General features: G+C 45.9%; 3 protein-coding genes across 7 annotated transcripts; 2 read left to right on the forward strand and 1 right to left on the reverse strand.

Annotated features, from left to right (window-relative positions):
• Positions 1 to 75: 75 nt before the first annotated feature.
• On the forward strand, positions 76 to 5848 carry LOC103969423 (ABC transporter C family member 8). 2 transcript variants are annotated; one of them, XM_009382939.3, is made up of 12 exons: positions 76 to 231; positions 429 to 2380; positions 2465 to 2785; positions 2872 to 2958; positions 3034 to 3648; positions 3725 to 3889; positions 3959 to 4253; positions 4335 to 4552; positions 4623 to 4928; positions 5013 to 5076; positions 5147 to 5386; positions 5494 to 5848. In XM_009382939.3, exons 1-12 carry the CDS (start codon positions 207 to 209, stop codon positions 5619 to 5621), a joined length of 4416 nt encoding a protein of 1471 aa, XP_009381214.2. In that variant the 5' UTR covers positions 76 to 206; the 3' UTR covers positions 5622 to 5848. The 2 variants fall into 2 exon arrangements, with proteins under 2 accessions (XP_009381214.2, XP_009381215.2); XM_009382940.3 differs by lacking the exon at positions 4623 to 4928.
• Positions 5849 to 6646: 798 nt separating this feature from the next.
• On the forward strand, positions 6647 to 7479 carry LOC135625413 (abscisic acid receptor PYL2-like). Its single transcript, XM_065130197.1, has one exon. It carries the CDS (start codon positions 6696 to 6698, stop codon positions 7254 to 7256), a length of 561 nt encoding a protein of 186 aa, XP_064986269.1. The 5' UTR covers positions 6647 to 6695; the 3' UTR covers positions 7257 to 7479.
• Positions 7480 to 8494: 1015 nt separating this feature from the next.
• On the reverse strand, positions 8495 to 12506 carry LOC135625412 (mitochondrial carrier protein CoAc2-like). 4 transcript variants are annotated; one of them, XM_065130195.1, is made up of 8 exons: positions 12224 to 12505; positions 11298 to 11383; positions 10982 to 11189; positions 10598 to 10727; positions 9489 to 9673; positions 9282 to 9404; positions 8868 to 9049; positions 8495 to 8749 (listed from the first exon to the last, which is right to left on the reverse strand). In XM_065130195.1, exons 1-7 carry the CDS (start codon positions 12389 to 12391, stop codon positions 8906 to 8908), a joined length of 1044 nt encoding a protein of 347 aa, XP_064986267.1. In that variant the 5' UTR covers positions 12392 to 12505; the 3' UTR covers positions 8495 to 8749; positions 8868 to 8905. The 4 variants fall into 4 exon arrangements, with proteins under 4 accessions (XP_064986267.1, XP_064986266.1, XP_064986265.1 ...); XM_065130193.1 differs by having other exon boundaries at positions 8551 to 8749; positions 10970 to 11189; positions 12224 to 12506; XM_065130194.1 differs by having other exon boundaries at positions 8495 to 9049.
• Positions 12507 to 13061: the final 555 nt, after the last annotated feature.

Below are 13061 nucleotides of genomic sequence, written 5' to 3' on the forward strand. Positions count from 1 at the left end.
TTCAGCATTAGGTGGCCTAAGCACAGTAAGTAGAGAAATGGAAGCACGATTTGAGTTCTCATCTCGGCACAACCAAACGATTCGAGTCATAATAGGCAGCTGCAAAACGTCAGAGAAGACCTTTGTACGTACCTGTGCCAGTGTGGTTGTGTCACCGCCTTGGTTGCAGCAAGCTGGAGGAATCCATCAGCAACAATCTCGAGAGCATGGCTTCTTCACAGAGCTTGCTAGGTACCCCTCTCGATCGCTTTACTTGTCTTGATGTAAAACTCTTTGGAATATATGACTACTTACTTGGATTCAGCACCAGCATGATTTGGTTCTCCAATCTTGTTTTCAGCATTTCCCTCAAGCAAAATCTTTCTTTTCTCGTCCTCTTTCTGTGCACATACAGTTTGATCCTGTGGGGAATTTGTGTCATCTTTCAGGTTGGTTCCCTTGGGACTGCGGGGAAGTGTTCGATCTTGGATCCGCATGCACACAAAGAAGCTTGATAGATTTCCTCAACATTCTTTTCCTTGTCATCTACTCCTTCAGCCTGCTTATAATAGCTTGTTTCAGAAGGCAGTCCAACAGCTGGAGTAGATGCCGGCGACGGGATTTCATCGTCATCTCTGTTTGCTGTGCTTTAACTGGCATTGCATACTTCAGCGCTGGCGTCAGGGCTTTATCTCTGGAAGAACATGAGCTCATGAACTGGACATGGTTCTCTTACTTCGCCAGAAGCCTGATCTGGATAGCTGTAGCTGTTTCCTTGATCATTCAGCCCACTGAATGGGTACAAAATCTAAGCCTAATCTGGTGGACTTCATCTTCACTTGTCTCCTCTGCACATACTTTGAACCTCCTGCTGAACGATGGTCGTCGTAGCCTTCCAATCCTCGATCTGTTGTCGTGGTCTGTGAACCTGCTGCTTCTTTACTGCGCCATCAGGCTCGCCGTTCAGAGGTATCTTCACAAAGGCAATCCAAAAGACGGCATATCTCGACCCTTACCGAGCGACAACAGACCGAACCATGCTGCGGTGAAGAAGGCTGGCCTACTCGGTCGCCTGACGTTTTCATGGTTGAACCCTTTGCTGCGTCTGGGTTTCTCCAAGCCATTGCACCTCGACGACATACCTCCGCTGGATTTGGAAGACGAGGCGTCGTATGCCTATAAGAGATTCTTCCAGATCTGGGATGTCGGGCGTGGGGCAAAAGGAAAGAGCAGGAATTTGGTGTCCTCGGCACTGGCAGAGTGTTACTTGATGGAGATCTTGATCACAAGTGTCTATGCGCTTCTGAAAACAGTAGCAGTTTCAGCATCTCCGATCCTACTTTACGTGTTTGTGCAGTACAATTACCGCGAGGAGAAAGATCTGTTCATGGGCCTCGCACTGGTTGGAATCCTGGTGCTGCTGAAGCTGGTGGAGTCCCTGTCCCAAAGGCATTGGTTCTTCGAGTCGAGGAGGCTGGGCATGAGGATGCGTTCGGCGCTAATGGCAGCCATCTTCGAGAAGATGTTGAAGCTTTCGAGCCATGGCAGGAGAAAGCATTCCACGGGTGAGATCGTCAACTACATCGCGGTTGACGCCTACAGACTCGGGGACTTCCCTTACTGGTTTCACATGGCATGGAGTCTACCGCTGCAGCTGCTGTTCTCGGTGGCGATACTCTTTTGGGCTGTCGGCATCGGTGCACTTCCGGGGCTCGTTCCTCTGATCATCCTCGGGATCGCCAACGTGCCCTTCGCGAAGATCTTACAGAGTTACCAATCCAAGTTCATGTCGGCGCAGGACGAAAGACTGAGGGCAACATCCGAAGCCTTGAACAGCATGAAGATCATCAAGCTGCAGTCATGGGAGGAACACTTCAGGAAGATGATCCAAGATCTCAGAGACGTGGAGTTCAAGTGGTTGTCGGAGATCCAGAACAAGAAGGCCTACGGCTCTGCTCTGTATTGGATGTCTCCCACCATCGTTTCATCGGTAGTGTTTGCAGGCACGGCAGCCATGGGAAGCGCTCCTTTGAATGCCAGCACGATCTTCACGGTGCTCGCAACATTGCGTGTCATGTCGGAGCCTGTCCGAATGCTTCCTGAGGTCCTTTCGATCATGATTCAAGTCAAGGTATCATTAGATAGAATCAACACCTTCCTGCACGAAGACGAAATCAAAGAAGATGATGTCAAGAGAAGCCATCTACAGAACTCCAATCTCAGTGTCCAGTTGAGGAATGGGGTTTTCTGTTGGGAAGCAGGTGAATCTATCCCCACGCTAAAGAATCTTAATCTGACCATAAACAAAGGAGAAAAGGTAGCTGTTTGTGGGCCTGTTGGTTCTGGGAAATCATCATTGTTGTATGCCATACTTGGAGAGATACCAAAACTCTCAGGATCTGTGAGTCAGGAACATCAATTCTCTTAGATAGAACGGTTACTTCCTCGACGTAATCTTGAGATTGTAATGCTCTGTTCTTTTCAGGTTGAGGTCTTCGGATCGATCGCATATGTTTCGCAGACATCCTGGACTCAGAGCGGGACACTTCGTGACAACATTCTCTACGGGAAACCAATGGACGAGGCACTCTACGAGAAGGCCATCAAATCATGTGCACTGGACAAGGACATCGACAACTTCGACCATGGCGACCTCACGGAGATTGGGCAGAGAGGACTGAACATGAGCGGGGGACAGAAGCAGAGGATCCAGCTCGCTAGAGCAGTCTACAACGATGCAGACATTTATCTCCTCGACGATCCTTTCAGTGCAGTTGATGCGCATACTGCTGCGATCCTTTTCCATGTAAGAACGGCTGCTGCGTATCTGAATGTAATGCTTTCGTCTGCATGTGTTGCCTAAACTACTGGTGGGACGATGAAAACCTGCAGGATTGTGTGATGTCTGCTCTGGAGAAGAAGACCGTCGTTCTTGTGACTCACCAAGTTGAGTTTCTCCCGGAAACCGATCGGATTCTGGTAAGGTGTCTTCTTTTGGCGAGGCTCGTTCATGAGCAAGTCAGGTGGGGGCTTGACCAGCTTCTTGCTTGCCAGGTGATGGAACATGGAAAGGTCGCACAGGAAGGAACTTACGAGCAGCTACTGAAGTCGGGAACAGCTTTCGAGCAGTTGGTCAATGCTCATCAATCTTCCATGAACATCATAGATTCTTCAAGCCATGGAAACCAAAATCTTGCAGAAAGTGCAGGCGGTGGTCAAGAACATGACGCGCATCAGCCCACAAAGCAGGAGAGTGAGGTCGAAATATCCAGTCAGGGCCTCTCAGCCGCGCAGCTCACCGAAGATGAAGAGACGGCGATAGGTGATCTCGGATGGAAGCCATATCGAGACTATCTCCAAGTTTCCAAGGGTTACACTCTTCTTGTTTGGATGATCCTGCTTCAGTCTGTATTCGTGCTTCTCCAAAGCCTCTCGGGCTACTGGTTGGCCGTGGTCGCCCAGCTGCAGCATGTCAGTGGTGGAATCCTGGTCGGAGTTTATGCAGTGATCTCAATCCTTAGCTGCCTCTTTGCATACACGAGAAGCTTGGTTGCTGCTCGACAGGGTCTAAATGCCTCGAAGGCTTTCTTCTCCTCTCTCATGGACTCGGTCTTCAAAGCTCCTATGTCGTTCTTCGACTCGACACCCGTGGGAAGGATTCTAACAAGGGTGAGTGAAGTACTTCCCATCCTCAGCAGCATCGTGTCACACATTGTACTGACAAATCTGTATGTTACCACTGCAGGTATCCTCTGATCTGAGTATTTTGGACTTCGATATACCTTACTCCATCGTTTTCGTGCTGTCTGGGTCGTTAGAAATCTCAGGAATGATAATAATCATGGCATCTGTGACATGGCAAGTGCTGATCGTAGCAGTCCCAGTGATGATCAGAATGATCTTTGTTCAGGTAACTCTCCTACCGGCTCTGCTTTCACTCGCTGCCAGTTTGATCTCTCATGGCCATGTGGAATTGCAGAGGTACTATGTGGCATCAGCAAGGGAGCTTGTAAGGATCAATGGAACGACGAAGGCACCAGCCATGAACTACGCAGCAGAGTCATTGAATGGTGTTGTGACGATCCGTGCTTTTGGGACAATCGATAGGTTCATCCAGACTAATCTACGCCTAATCGACACTGACGCAGCGTTGTTCTACCACACGATCGGCACACTGGAATGGGTGCTTCTGCGGGTCGAAGCACTCCAGAATCTGACCATATTTACTTCATCTCTTTGCCTTGTTCTGCTACCACAAAGAACTATCTCTCCTGGTACATGAATGACCACATCCATCTTTTAGTCATTGGATACAGCTCAATTTTGATCACCGGATTCCTTTGGATACGTTGCAGGATTCTCTGGTCTCTGTCTCTCCTACGCTTTAACTCTTTCTTCTTCCCAAGCCTTCTTGACAAGGTTTTACTCCACCCTAGAAAACTGTATCATCTCTGTGGAGCGGATAAAGCAGTTCATGCATATCCCATCAGAGCCTCCTGCAGTCATCCATGACAAGAGGCCGCATCCACCTACGTGGCCCAGCGAAGGAAGGATAGATTTGCAAGATCTAAAGGTGAGGAATTAGATCATGTATCAGAACTTTTGCCATCTTGTGAGTCATCTGATAGACTTTTGTCGAACAGGTGAAGTATCGTCCAAATGCTCCTCTGGTTCTCAAAGGGATCACCTGCACCTTTGCGTCAGGACACAAGATAGGGGTTGTGGGAAGGACTGGGAGTGGGAAAACAACTCTCATAAGTGCACTGTTTCGTCTGGTGGATCCAACCAGTGGGAGGATTCTGATCGATGAGGTCGACATATGCTCCATCGGCCTCAAGGATCTCAGAATGAAGCTGAGCATAATACCTCAAGAGCCCACTCTGTTCAGAGGCAGCATCCGAAGCAACCTGGATCCTCTTGGCCTTCATACCGATCAGGAGATATGGGAGGTAGCCAAATCACCATATCTCCATAAGAATTATGATTGACAGTCAAATCTGTCATTTACGTTCTCCATGAACTGACAATTGCAGGCCTTAGAGAAATGTCAGCTGAAAGCGGCCATCAGCACTCTTCCTACTCTGCTGGATTCACCCGGTGAGACCGTCTGTTCACTAGAAATAACCTCGATCACATACGGCGACGGTCTAATTTGCTCCACTGACAGTGACCGACGATGGCCAAAACTGGAGCGCCGGGCAGCGCCAGCTCTTTTGTCTCGGTCGCGTCCTCCTCCGGAAGAACCGAGTCCTCGTGTTGGATGAAGCAACTGCGTCCATAGACTCGGCAACCGATGCCGTGTTACAGCGAGTCATCAAGGAGGAGTTCGCAAGCTGCACGGTGATAACAATTGCTCACAGAGTACCGACAGTCACAGACAGTGACATGGTCATGGTACTTTCTTACGGTATGTTCTCTGAGACAGACAATTCTTAGACTCGCAAATTACTGCGTGTAATGGTGATCGGTGCAATGGTTACTCTTTTCTTGTTCACTTGAAATTGGAACCCGCAGGTAAGCTGGTGGAGTACGACAAGCCATCAAGACTAATCGAGAACCGCAGCTCGGCCTTCGCCAAGCTGGTGGCAGAGTATTGGTCGAACTGCAGACGAGACTCTGCTCATTCTCTCTCAAGCTACTAGGAGGAGTTACACATCAGAGAAGACCTCGACTTCCTCATTTCATAAGGTTTCCAATTACAGAAGATCGGTCGAGGTAGAACTTAAATCTTTTAGATTGTGTGATGATAACCAGTCTCTACATATGGTAGGTACTCAAATGTCAGCCGAGGTCTTCATCGTCTCTTTCTTACAGATTTTGGGCATGAAATAAAACTATTTAGCATGTTGGCACTCGGTGTGTTCATTTAGTCCAACTCCTGCAGAGTGTTCATCTCAGTAACCGAATACTAAAATGTGTGGTAGAGTCCTTCCAAGAATTCTTGACATTAATTATGTATATGATATTAATACTTAGATAAGTGTTTGGCTTTTCTAACCCCATCATCAACCCACCGCCTCTGTAGCTTTACATGAACTGATGCAAGGTGACAAGAATGAGTCGAAGAAACACAATCCAGGGGCTTCATCGCAGCCAAAGTACACGACTGGGGGAATGAAACCAGAGAGAGAGAGAGAGAGAGAGAGGGGGGGGTTAATTATTAGGCCACAAAACATGCAACTCTTGTGGCTGACTCACATGACCTGCGAATCTGCACGCCCACCTTTCCGCCGAAAGGGACAACACTCCCCATTTACACCCGCTTTGTCCTCTCCTTCATGTTCACCTGCCTTTCGCAGTCGCCTTCCTCTCAAGTCCTCGTGCATGCACCGAAGACGACACAGTGGGCATGCATAGATTTCCATGTCACAACAAGGTTTTCTCACTCGAACAGCATCCTTAGGTTTCTTTCCATATCGTCGGAGACCAACTATTGCCTCATACAAACCAGGGCGCATGCATGGGCCCGTTGATGACATGACAACCGAAGTGCTATGTGGTCCCTCTGCAACCATACACAAGCTGAGCCATATGCATACAGCTATGAGGGCATATCTGTCTTAGGAAAACATCACATACATAATAGAGTAAACTAATCCAAATGGTGCCCAGCTTGCGCCATTCCTCTCCTCCCCCTCTCTTCTTAATCTTCTTTATTTTGCTGTGAGAGAGAGAGAGAGAGAGAGAGAGAGAGAGAGAGAGAGAGAGAGGGAGCCATGGAGCCTCACCACCACGCTTCGTGTTCCCAGGGGTTGACCCAGGAGGAGATGGCAGCGCTGGAGCCGGTGATCCGAACGCACCACACCTTCCCGGGGGCGCCGGGGACGTGCACCTCGCTCATCACGCAGCGCATCGACGCGCCCCTGCAAGCCGTGTGGCCCGTTGTCCGGCGGTTCGACAAGCCGCAGCGGTACAAGCACTTCATCAAGAGCTGCAGCCTGGTCCACGGCGACGGCGGCGTCGGCAGCGTCAGGGAGGTCACCGTGGTGTCGGGCATCCCGGCGTCGACGAGCGTCGAGCGGCTGGAGATCCTGGACGACGACCGCCACATCCTCAGCTTCAGCGTCATGGGCGGCGAGCATCGGCTCAAGAACTACCGGTCCGTCACGTCGGTCACTGAGTTCCACACGGAGGGCAAGGCCTACACCGTCGTCTTGGAGTCGTACGTGGTGGACATCCCCGAGGGGAACACCGAGGAGGACACCAAGATGTTCACCGACATCGTCGTGAAGCTCAACTTGCAGAAGCTTGCGACGGTGGCGATGGCCTCCTCGTGAGATCACACACCTTCAAACTGTGGTTAGTTGGGCGATGATGAACATGAACGATTATCCTCCTTTGTTTAACTCCATTTCTAATGGCTGCTGTACTCAGAAGAGAGGAGAGCAAGTGGGGAGGGTTCTTTAATGACTGCTGCTGCTTTGTATATTCTAAGCCATGGTGGTGGATCGCTGTATTAGTTTAATGTCAACATATTAAGGAACGCTTCTGCCTTGTTTCTGTGTTCTCTCTCTCTCTCTCTCTCTCTCTCTCTCTGAGTTCTGAGCCATGAAGGCTGGCCAATAAATAGTCTAAGTGGTGCCACCACTTGCATAAAACTAGGGCAATACATCTCACGAAGAAGGAGAGGGCCACAAAAGGAGTCAACCCATTCAATGGACAGACAGCAAGGATTGTGCGTGTTTGTGTGTGTGCATCAGGTGGTGGGGCTAAAGCAGACCTTCTCCTGGTACCGGATTAGATTTTCCAATGGCCATGACCAGGAATGCCCCTTGAGAGGTAGGAAAGGAGAAAAAAGAGCAGTAAAATAGTAGTCCATCCAAAGGCATTGGTTTCAGGAGGCTGACCAAGTACAAAGGTGGAGGCTCGAGCATAGGAAACATGTGAAGGGACCTTGGGAGACATGTGACACTACCTCAGAACTCTCATCTCTCATGGAGAGAGAGAGAGAGAGAGAGAGAGAGAGAGAGAGAGAGAGAGAGAGAGTTTGTGTGTGAGCCACTCTTTCCAGGCTCTACTTCTATCAACTACTAACAAACTGGAAAGGGACCCCTCTGCTCTATCTATCAGGAGGTCGTGTCCTCTCCATCCCCTTTCTTTCTGCTTGCTCAGAAGTTGATGCTGTTCCCAGGGAACCTAGAAGCAATGACAATGTCAGTCCCACGAGGGGACAAGTCTTCTGCTGCTTGCAGACCAGGTGAGGGGAGAGGGGAAAGGGAAGAGATTTGAAACTTAAGGAACTGTCTTTATCTAATTAAATTCCCAGAGATCAGAGGGTTTGATAATGCAGAACTTGGAGGTCATGCACCATGTCTCAACTCACTGCACTCACAGACCATGCACCACAGGAAGAGACTCTTCCACAGGACACTGTTTCCTCGTAGGACTAGTTGAGAGAGCACAGCTCTCCTTGATCTCCTGATTAGTTTCATACAGCAAAATTGACCCAAGTAACAGAGGCGGTATGCAATGATATCAAAATATTAGAAAACCCTAATCTCATCACGATGCACAATTGAGTCATAAAATTGTCCAAGTAACAAAGGCAATTTGCAATGATGGATACAGATGTATGTTAATATGATACAATTTCAAGAGCAATCAAGTTCAATACATGGAACTGAAATGCCTCAACTGCTCAAATACAAGAAAATTGTCAGCTACATTTATTAATACCCTTTGGGTAATTGTATTTTTTCTTTTCTGATGTCCATGACCTTCAGCAGCAGGGGCTAAGAACTATTTACAGGCATCATACATCTGTGCCAATCTGTAAAAAAAATAAGAACTGAACAAATGGAGATGTACACTTTGTAAGGATATTAAACTGTACATAACAAAATCAGCTCCTTTGGAAGGAAGATGCATGCAAGAATTTAGAAGCAGGCCTTTGTGATTTTAAGTGTTGTATCGATTGCTTTCAGCATCAGCTTGTGTGAAGGGATGATGGATGGTTACTCTTATTCTCTGTCACTGCTGAAGCAGCAGCTGCTTCATCTCGAGATGGAACCTTAAGCCATGACTTCATGATATCATATACAGTAAATCCTATTGCCACTGATGGTACGACCTACAAAAACAAATATTTACCAGTTCTTGTTAAGAGACTTTTACAAGAAAGCAATCCGTATTAAGAAACACCAAATACACATCTGATTAAGAAGAGTAGATGTGACTAAGATGCTGCAATCACGTTGTTAAGTCAAATTGATGTTATTAAAGTAGAAGCGAAAGAGTTGATATAAATTCGATCAAATCATTCGCGACCTTCAATGAAATAAATGACGACGAAGAGAACAGACCTTCAAGTAGTTGATGCTCAGTCCAGAAAAGAGTTGTCTCCAACCCTGAGTTTGGGATATCATGACAAGGCTTTCAAAGGTTCCCTTCCCTGATTTATTGTTAGATGTTGAGAGGGCTTGTACCTGGATTGTAATCCTTTTGTAACAATAATTTCTTCCAGTTTTCTAATTTATAAAGTTTAATGAGTATATACACGAGCAAGATACCTGCATTTGTCGTCTAACAACATCAAGGGGATATGTTATTGTTTGCCCCAATAAAGCAGCCAAAGATCCACAAGCAAGCTTCATAATAACATCTTGTTTGTGCTCTTCAGGTATATGCCTCTTCAACTCCTCGTAAAAATAGAACTTGAGACCAGAGTAAGGGAAGATCCCATATAATGATGGACCTAATAGCAAAATTCATATTACTCTACCAACAAAGCAATAATAAGCGTAGAAGAATCAATCAATAAGTATATAAAAACTTAGAGCACAGTGATAACAATGGAAATAACACTTATGACCGACCGGTCATGTTTAACTATGACCTATTGAAGTGAATCTAACTCGAGTTTATCAATTAGAGTCACCTAGTTTGGCTTGCTTTCAAAGAGGAATCCCAATCCAACCAGCTTCTGAAGAACGATACAGGCTTGGTAAATCAAGAAATCATGTCTTGTTTCTTGGTCATGTCTGATTTACAAGTCATTCTATACAACATTTAAGCACCACTTATATGTCTAGAGGTGCAGGTTTATATTGAGACATTTGAGAAAATTTGTAGTTCAAATCAGTCCAAAGAGCTACATGGATTGTCACCTCTGTTCATTCTAAATGCACTAACATTATACCAACCAAATAATTTAAATAAGCGGTGAAGATCAGCTTTTCTATATCAATTCAAACAGATGGATGATAAGAGAAACAGCAGTAATCTCTTTAACTTATGAATGAAGATGTTGCTGCTTGAGTCGTGGCTGGTTTGATAGGCTGATTGATCCAATAGCTTGAATATAATGAACCTAGAACCACATGGCCTAGAAATGCTAAAGTCCAAGTTATTGGTGGTAGACTCATCTAGTCCTATATATAACCTAAGCTACTTTGTCCTTTATAAACCATCCAAATTTTTTCCACATAAATTCTGATTTAACCAAGTTCAAAAGAAACTATATACTTCCTTTATAAACATTTCATAACAAAATAAGGTTCCTGATAATTGACCATGATATACTGAAACACTTCTACAATATTTTTTTATACTTCAGTAAGATCAGAGAGCATAACATAACAAGTCCAAAGTAATAAAATAAAATTGCATCACCACAGACCTACACCACGATATAGGCCTCTCAAGCCATTCTGTCTGTGTATCTTCAAAATACAATCAAGAATCCCCCGATAAACCTGTTCAGAAGAGTGATAAGGACCTTTATTTTTGAGCCATGATGGTCCTACAACCTGCAAAGGTTCCAAAAATCCATTTCAGACATGTAAACATTTCATATAAAGAATCCAAAAGAACAGGCAGATAATGTCAAGCGCAAGACCAAAGATGAATCCAGATCTCAGACATAAAACAGGTGTATTTATCCTATAAGAAATGACAAGATCATATATCTATACATGTTCGGGAAGTTAATGGTATGGCTCTTAGGACATACAAGGAAAAAAAAGGAAAAGAAGTGAAGCCCTCAACTAACAGTTTTATACACCTGATAGGCCAGCTTTGTACGAACTAAATCAAGAGGGTAAGTGAAAATAACTGCAGTCCCTCCAGCTATCGACCCTGCAACAAGATCAAGAACAGGACCCTTTCCCACATCAGGAAAACCAAGAATGATCCATCTTCGATATTGTTCATATGCCATATAATGCAAAGCCGCATAGGGAACAATTCGGGCAACACTGGCTCCATTCCCCCTGAGAAACAAAGAAAACCCAAAAAATATCCCGAATTGGATAATTCTGCATCAAGTAGATAAGACTGACTAGCTTGAAGGTTGCTAAACTGTAAATTTATAGACAAACCTGTAGAATCCTAATAAACCTTCTGTCTGTAGAATCTTTTGAAAGGATCCCAACAATCCTACAGTGTGAAATTCTGCTCTTCTAGTCTGGGAGATAGCATGAAATTGCAAAGACATATATTTAAATGTTGATACATATAAAAACCCAAAACATTTTCTGTATTCTTAAATGAATGAGTGACCATCTTGAATGATTCCTTCTTACCCTTCCTCCACCCTAAAGCTCAAGTTTCTAATAGAACTATGAAAGTAAAACACCTCATGAAGCGTGAAGCATCCAAGAGAGTTGATCAAACTATCGATAGCCTTCTCTTCCACTGATTGGATAAACTCAAGAAGAAAGCAAAAAAGTTTACAAAGGATGCAACCAGGGCAAAAACAATTCCACTGAGGTCAACTTCTTTTCTCTATCTTAGTCAATTTAGTCAAGTTCCCCATTGATTCATTTCAATTACATACCACATGGAGACAATTGTGACGGTTGCATCTAGTCGAGACTAATTTTCCAGAGATCTCTAAGAGTTGTGACTCTTGTTCAGTGTCATTAGGATTATGTCAACTAAGGGGCAGCATATAATGGCAGATGATAAGTATCGAAATCTAATTAGGCCCAATTGTTGTGGAAGCACTTTCCCCGATCGTTAATTTCACCTAATTCAATCACAACATGGTTCAAACAGGATCACGAACACTATTTACTCGATACAATCGCTTGAATTCTTGATAACGCCCCTATCGGAACATCTTCTACGCGCAACACAAGCATCAAACGGAATAACCTTCGGCATATCCCGATCCTTCGATTTCCCCGTCCCAAATCCAACCAAGAAAGTCACCCCTAACAACCGTACCGATGACCCACTGTCGATGCGACGATTCGAACTCGAGGGCTGAGCCCATTCAAATGCCGAGGCAGGAGAATCGAACCTGGAACAGGATCTTCACGCGCTCGAGCGGCGCGACTGCCGTCTTGGCGACACCGCCGGCGACGCCCCCGGCGACGAACTCCTTCACGATGAGCGGGACCCGTCCTCCCCTCACGTCCTGCTCCACCGCCTTTGTCGCCGCCACCTCTCTTTGCCTCTCCTCCGCCATGGGAGGAAGAGAGGGGGGCCGTCCAATTTGGCGAATGCAGAAGCAGTTCGACGTCCGCCTATCGAGGGCGGAACGCGACCAAGGAAAGCCGTCGAACGGGGTCGGTGGGGAACACAAACAATACCTGCCTACGTAAGGACAGGTCGCGGGTGGGTCCCACACGGAACCTCCAATTACAAGTGGGATGGCTCGAAGGAGTTAACGAAACCATGCGATCGACCGCGTACCTTCCGTTGTAGTATACGGAACAAATTTTGACCGTCGGATCACTGTTGGACGGACATAGGTGAATACTACAAAGAGACGCCTTTTCGTCGTCGTCACAATCATCCTATGAAATTGTGAATATAAGACATCTAAACCTAACTCACTCGATAATGCTTAGACCACTGAAAGAAGATGGAGCGATGAAATATAAGAGCCCATTTTGTTTGCTCTTCCGTTTCTCTCTTTTCCGTTCACTGTATCTCATTCGATCCTCATCTATCCACGTTGGAGTGACCACATGTGGATTAGAATGCAATGTAAACCTAGAAACACTATATTTCCCAGAAGCAAACAACGATGCTATCTCGGGTTAGTGCGAAGCTTAAAGCATCAGCCTGTCTTATAATGACTGAAATCTTTAACCAACTTGCAAATCTTAATTCAAGTTCGAAGAACAGCAGAA

The sequence above is a fragment of the Musa acuminata genome, chromosome BXJ2-10, assembly GCF_036884655.1.
Source record: "Musa acuminata AAA Group cultivar baxijiao chromosome BXJ2-10, Cavendish_Baxijiao_AAA, whole genome shotgun sequence".
Taxonomy (NCBI): domain Eukaryota; kingdom Viridiplantae; phylum Streptophyta; class Magnoliopsida; order Zingiberales; family Musaceae; genus Musa; species Musa acuminata.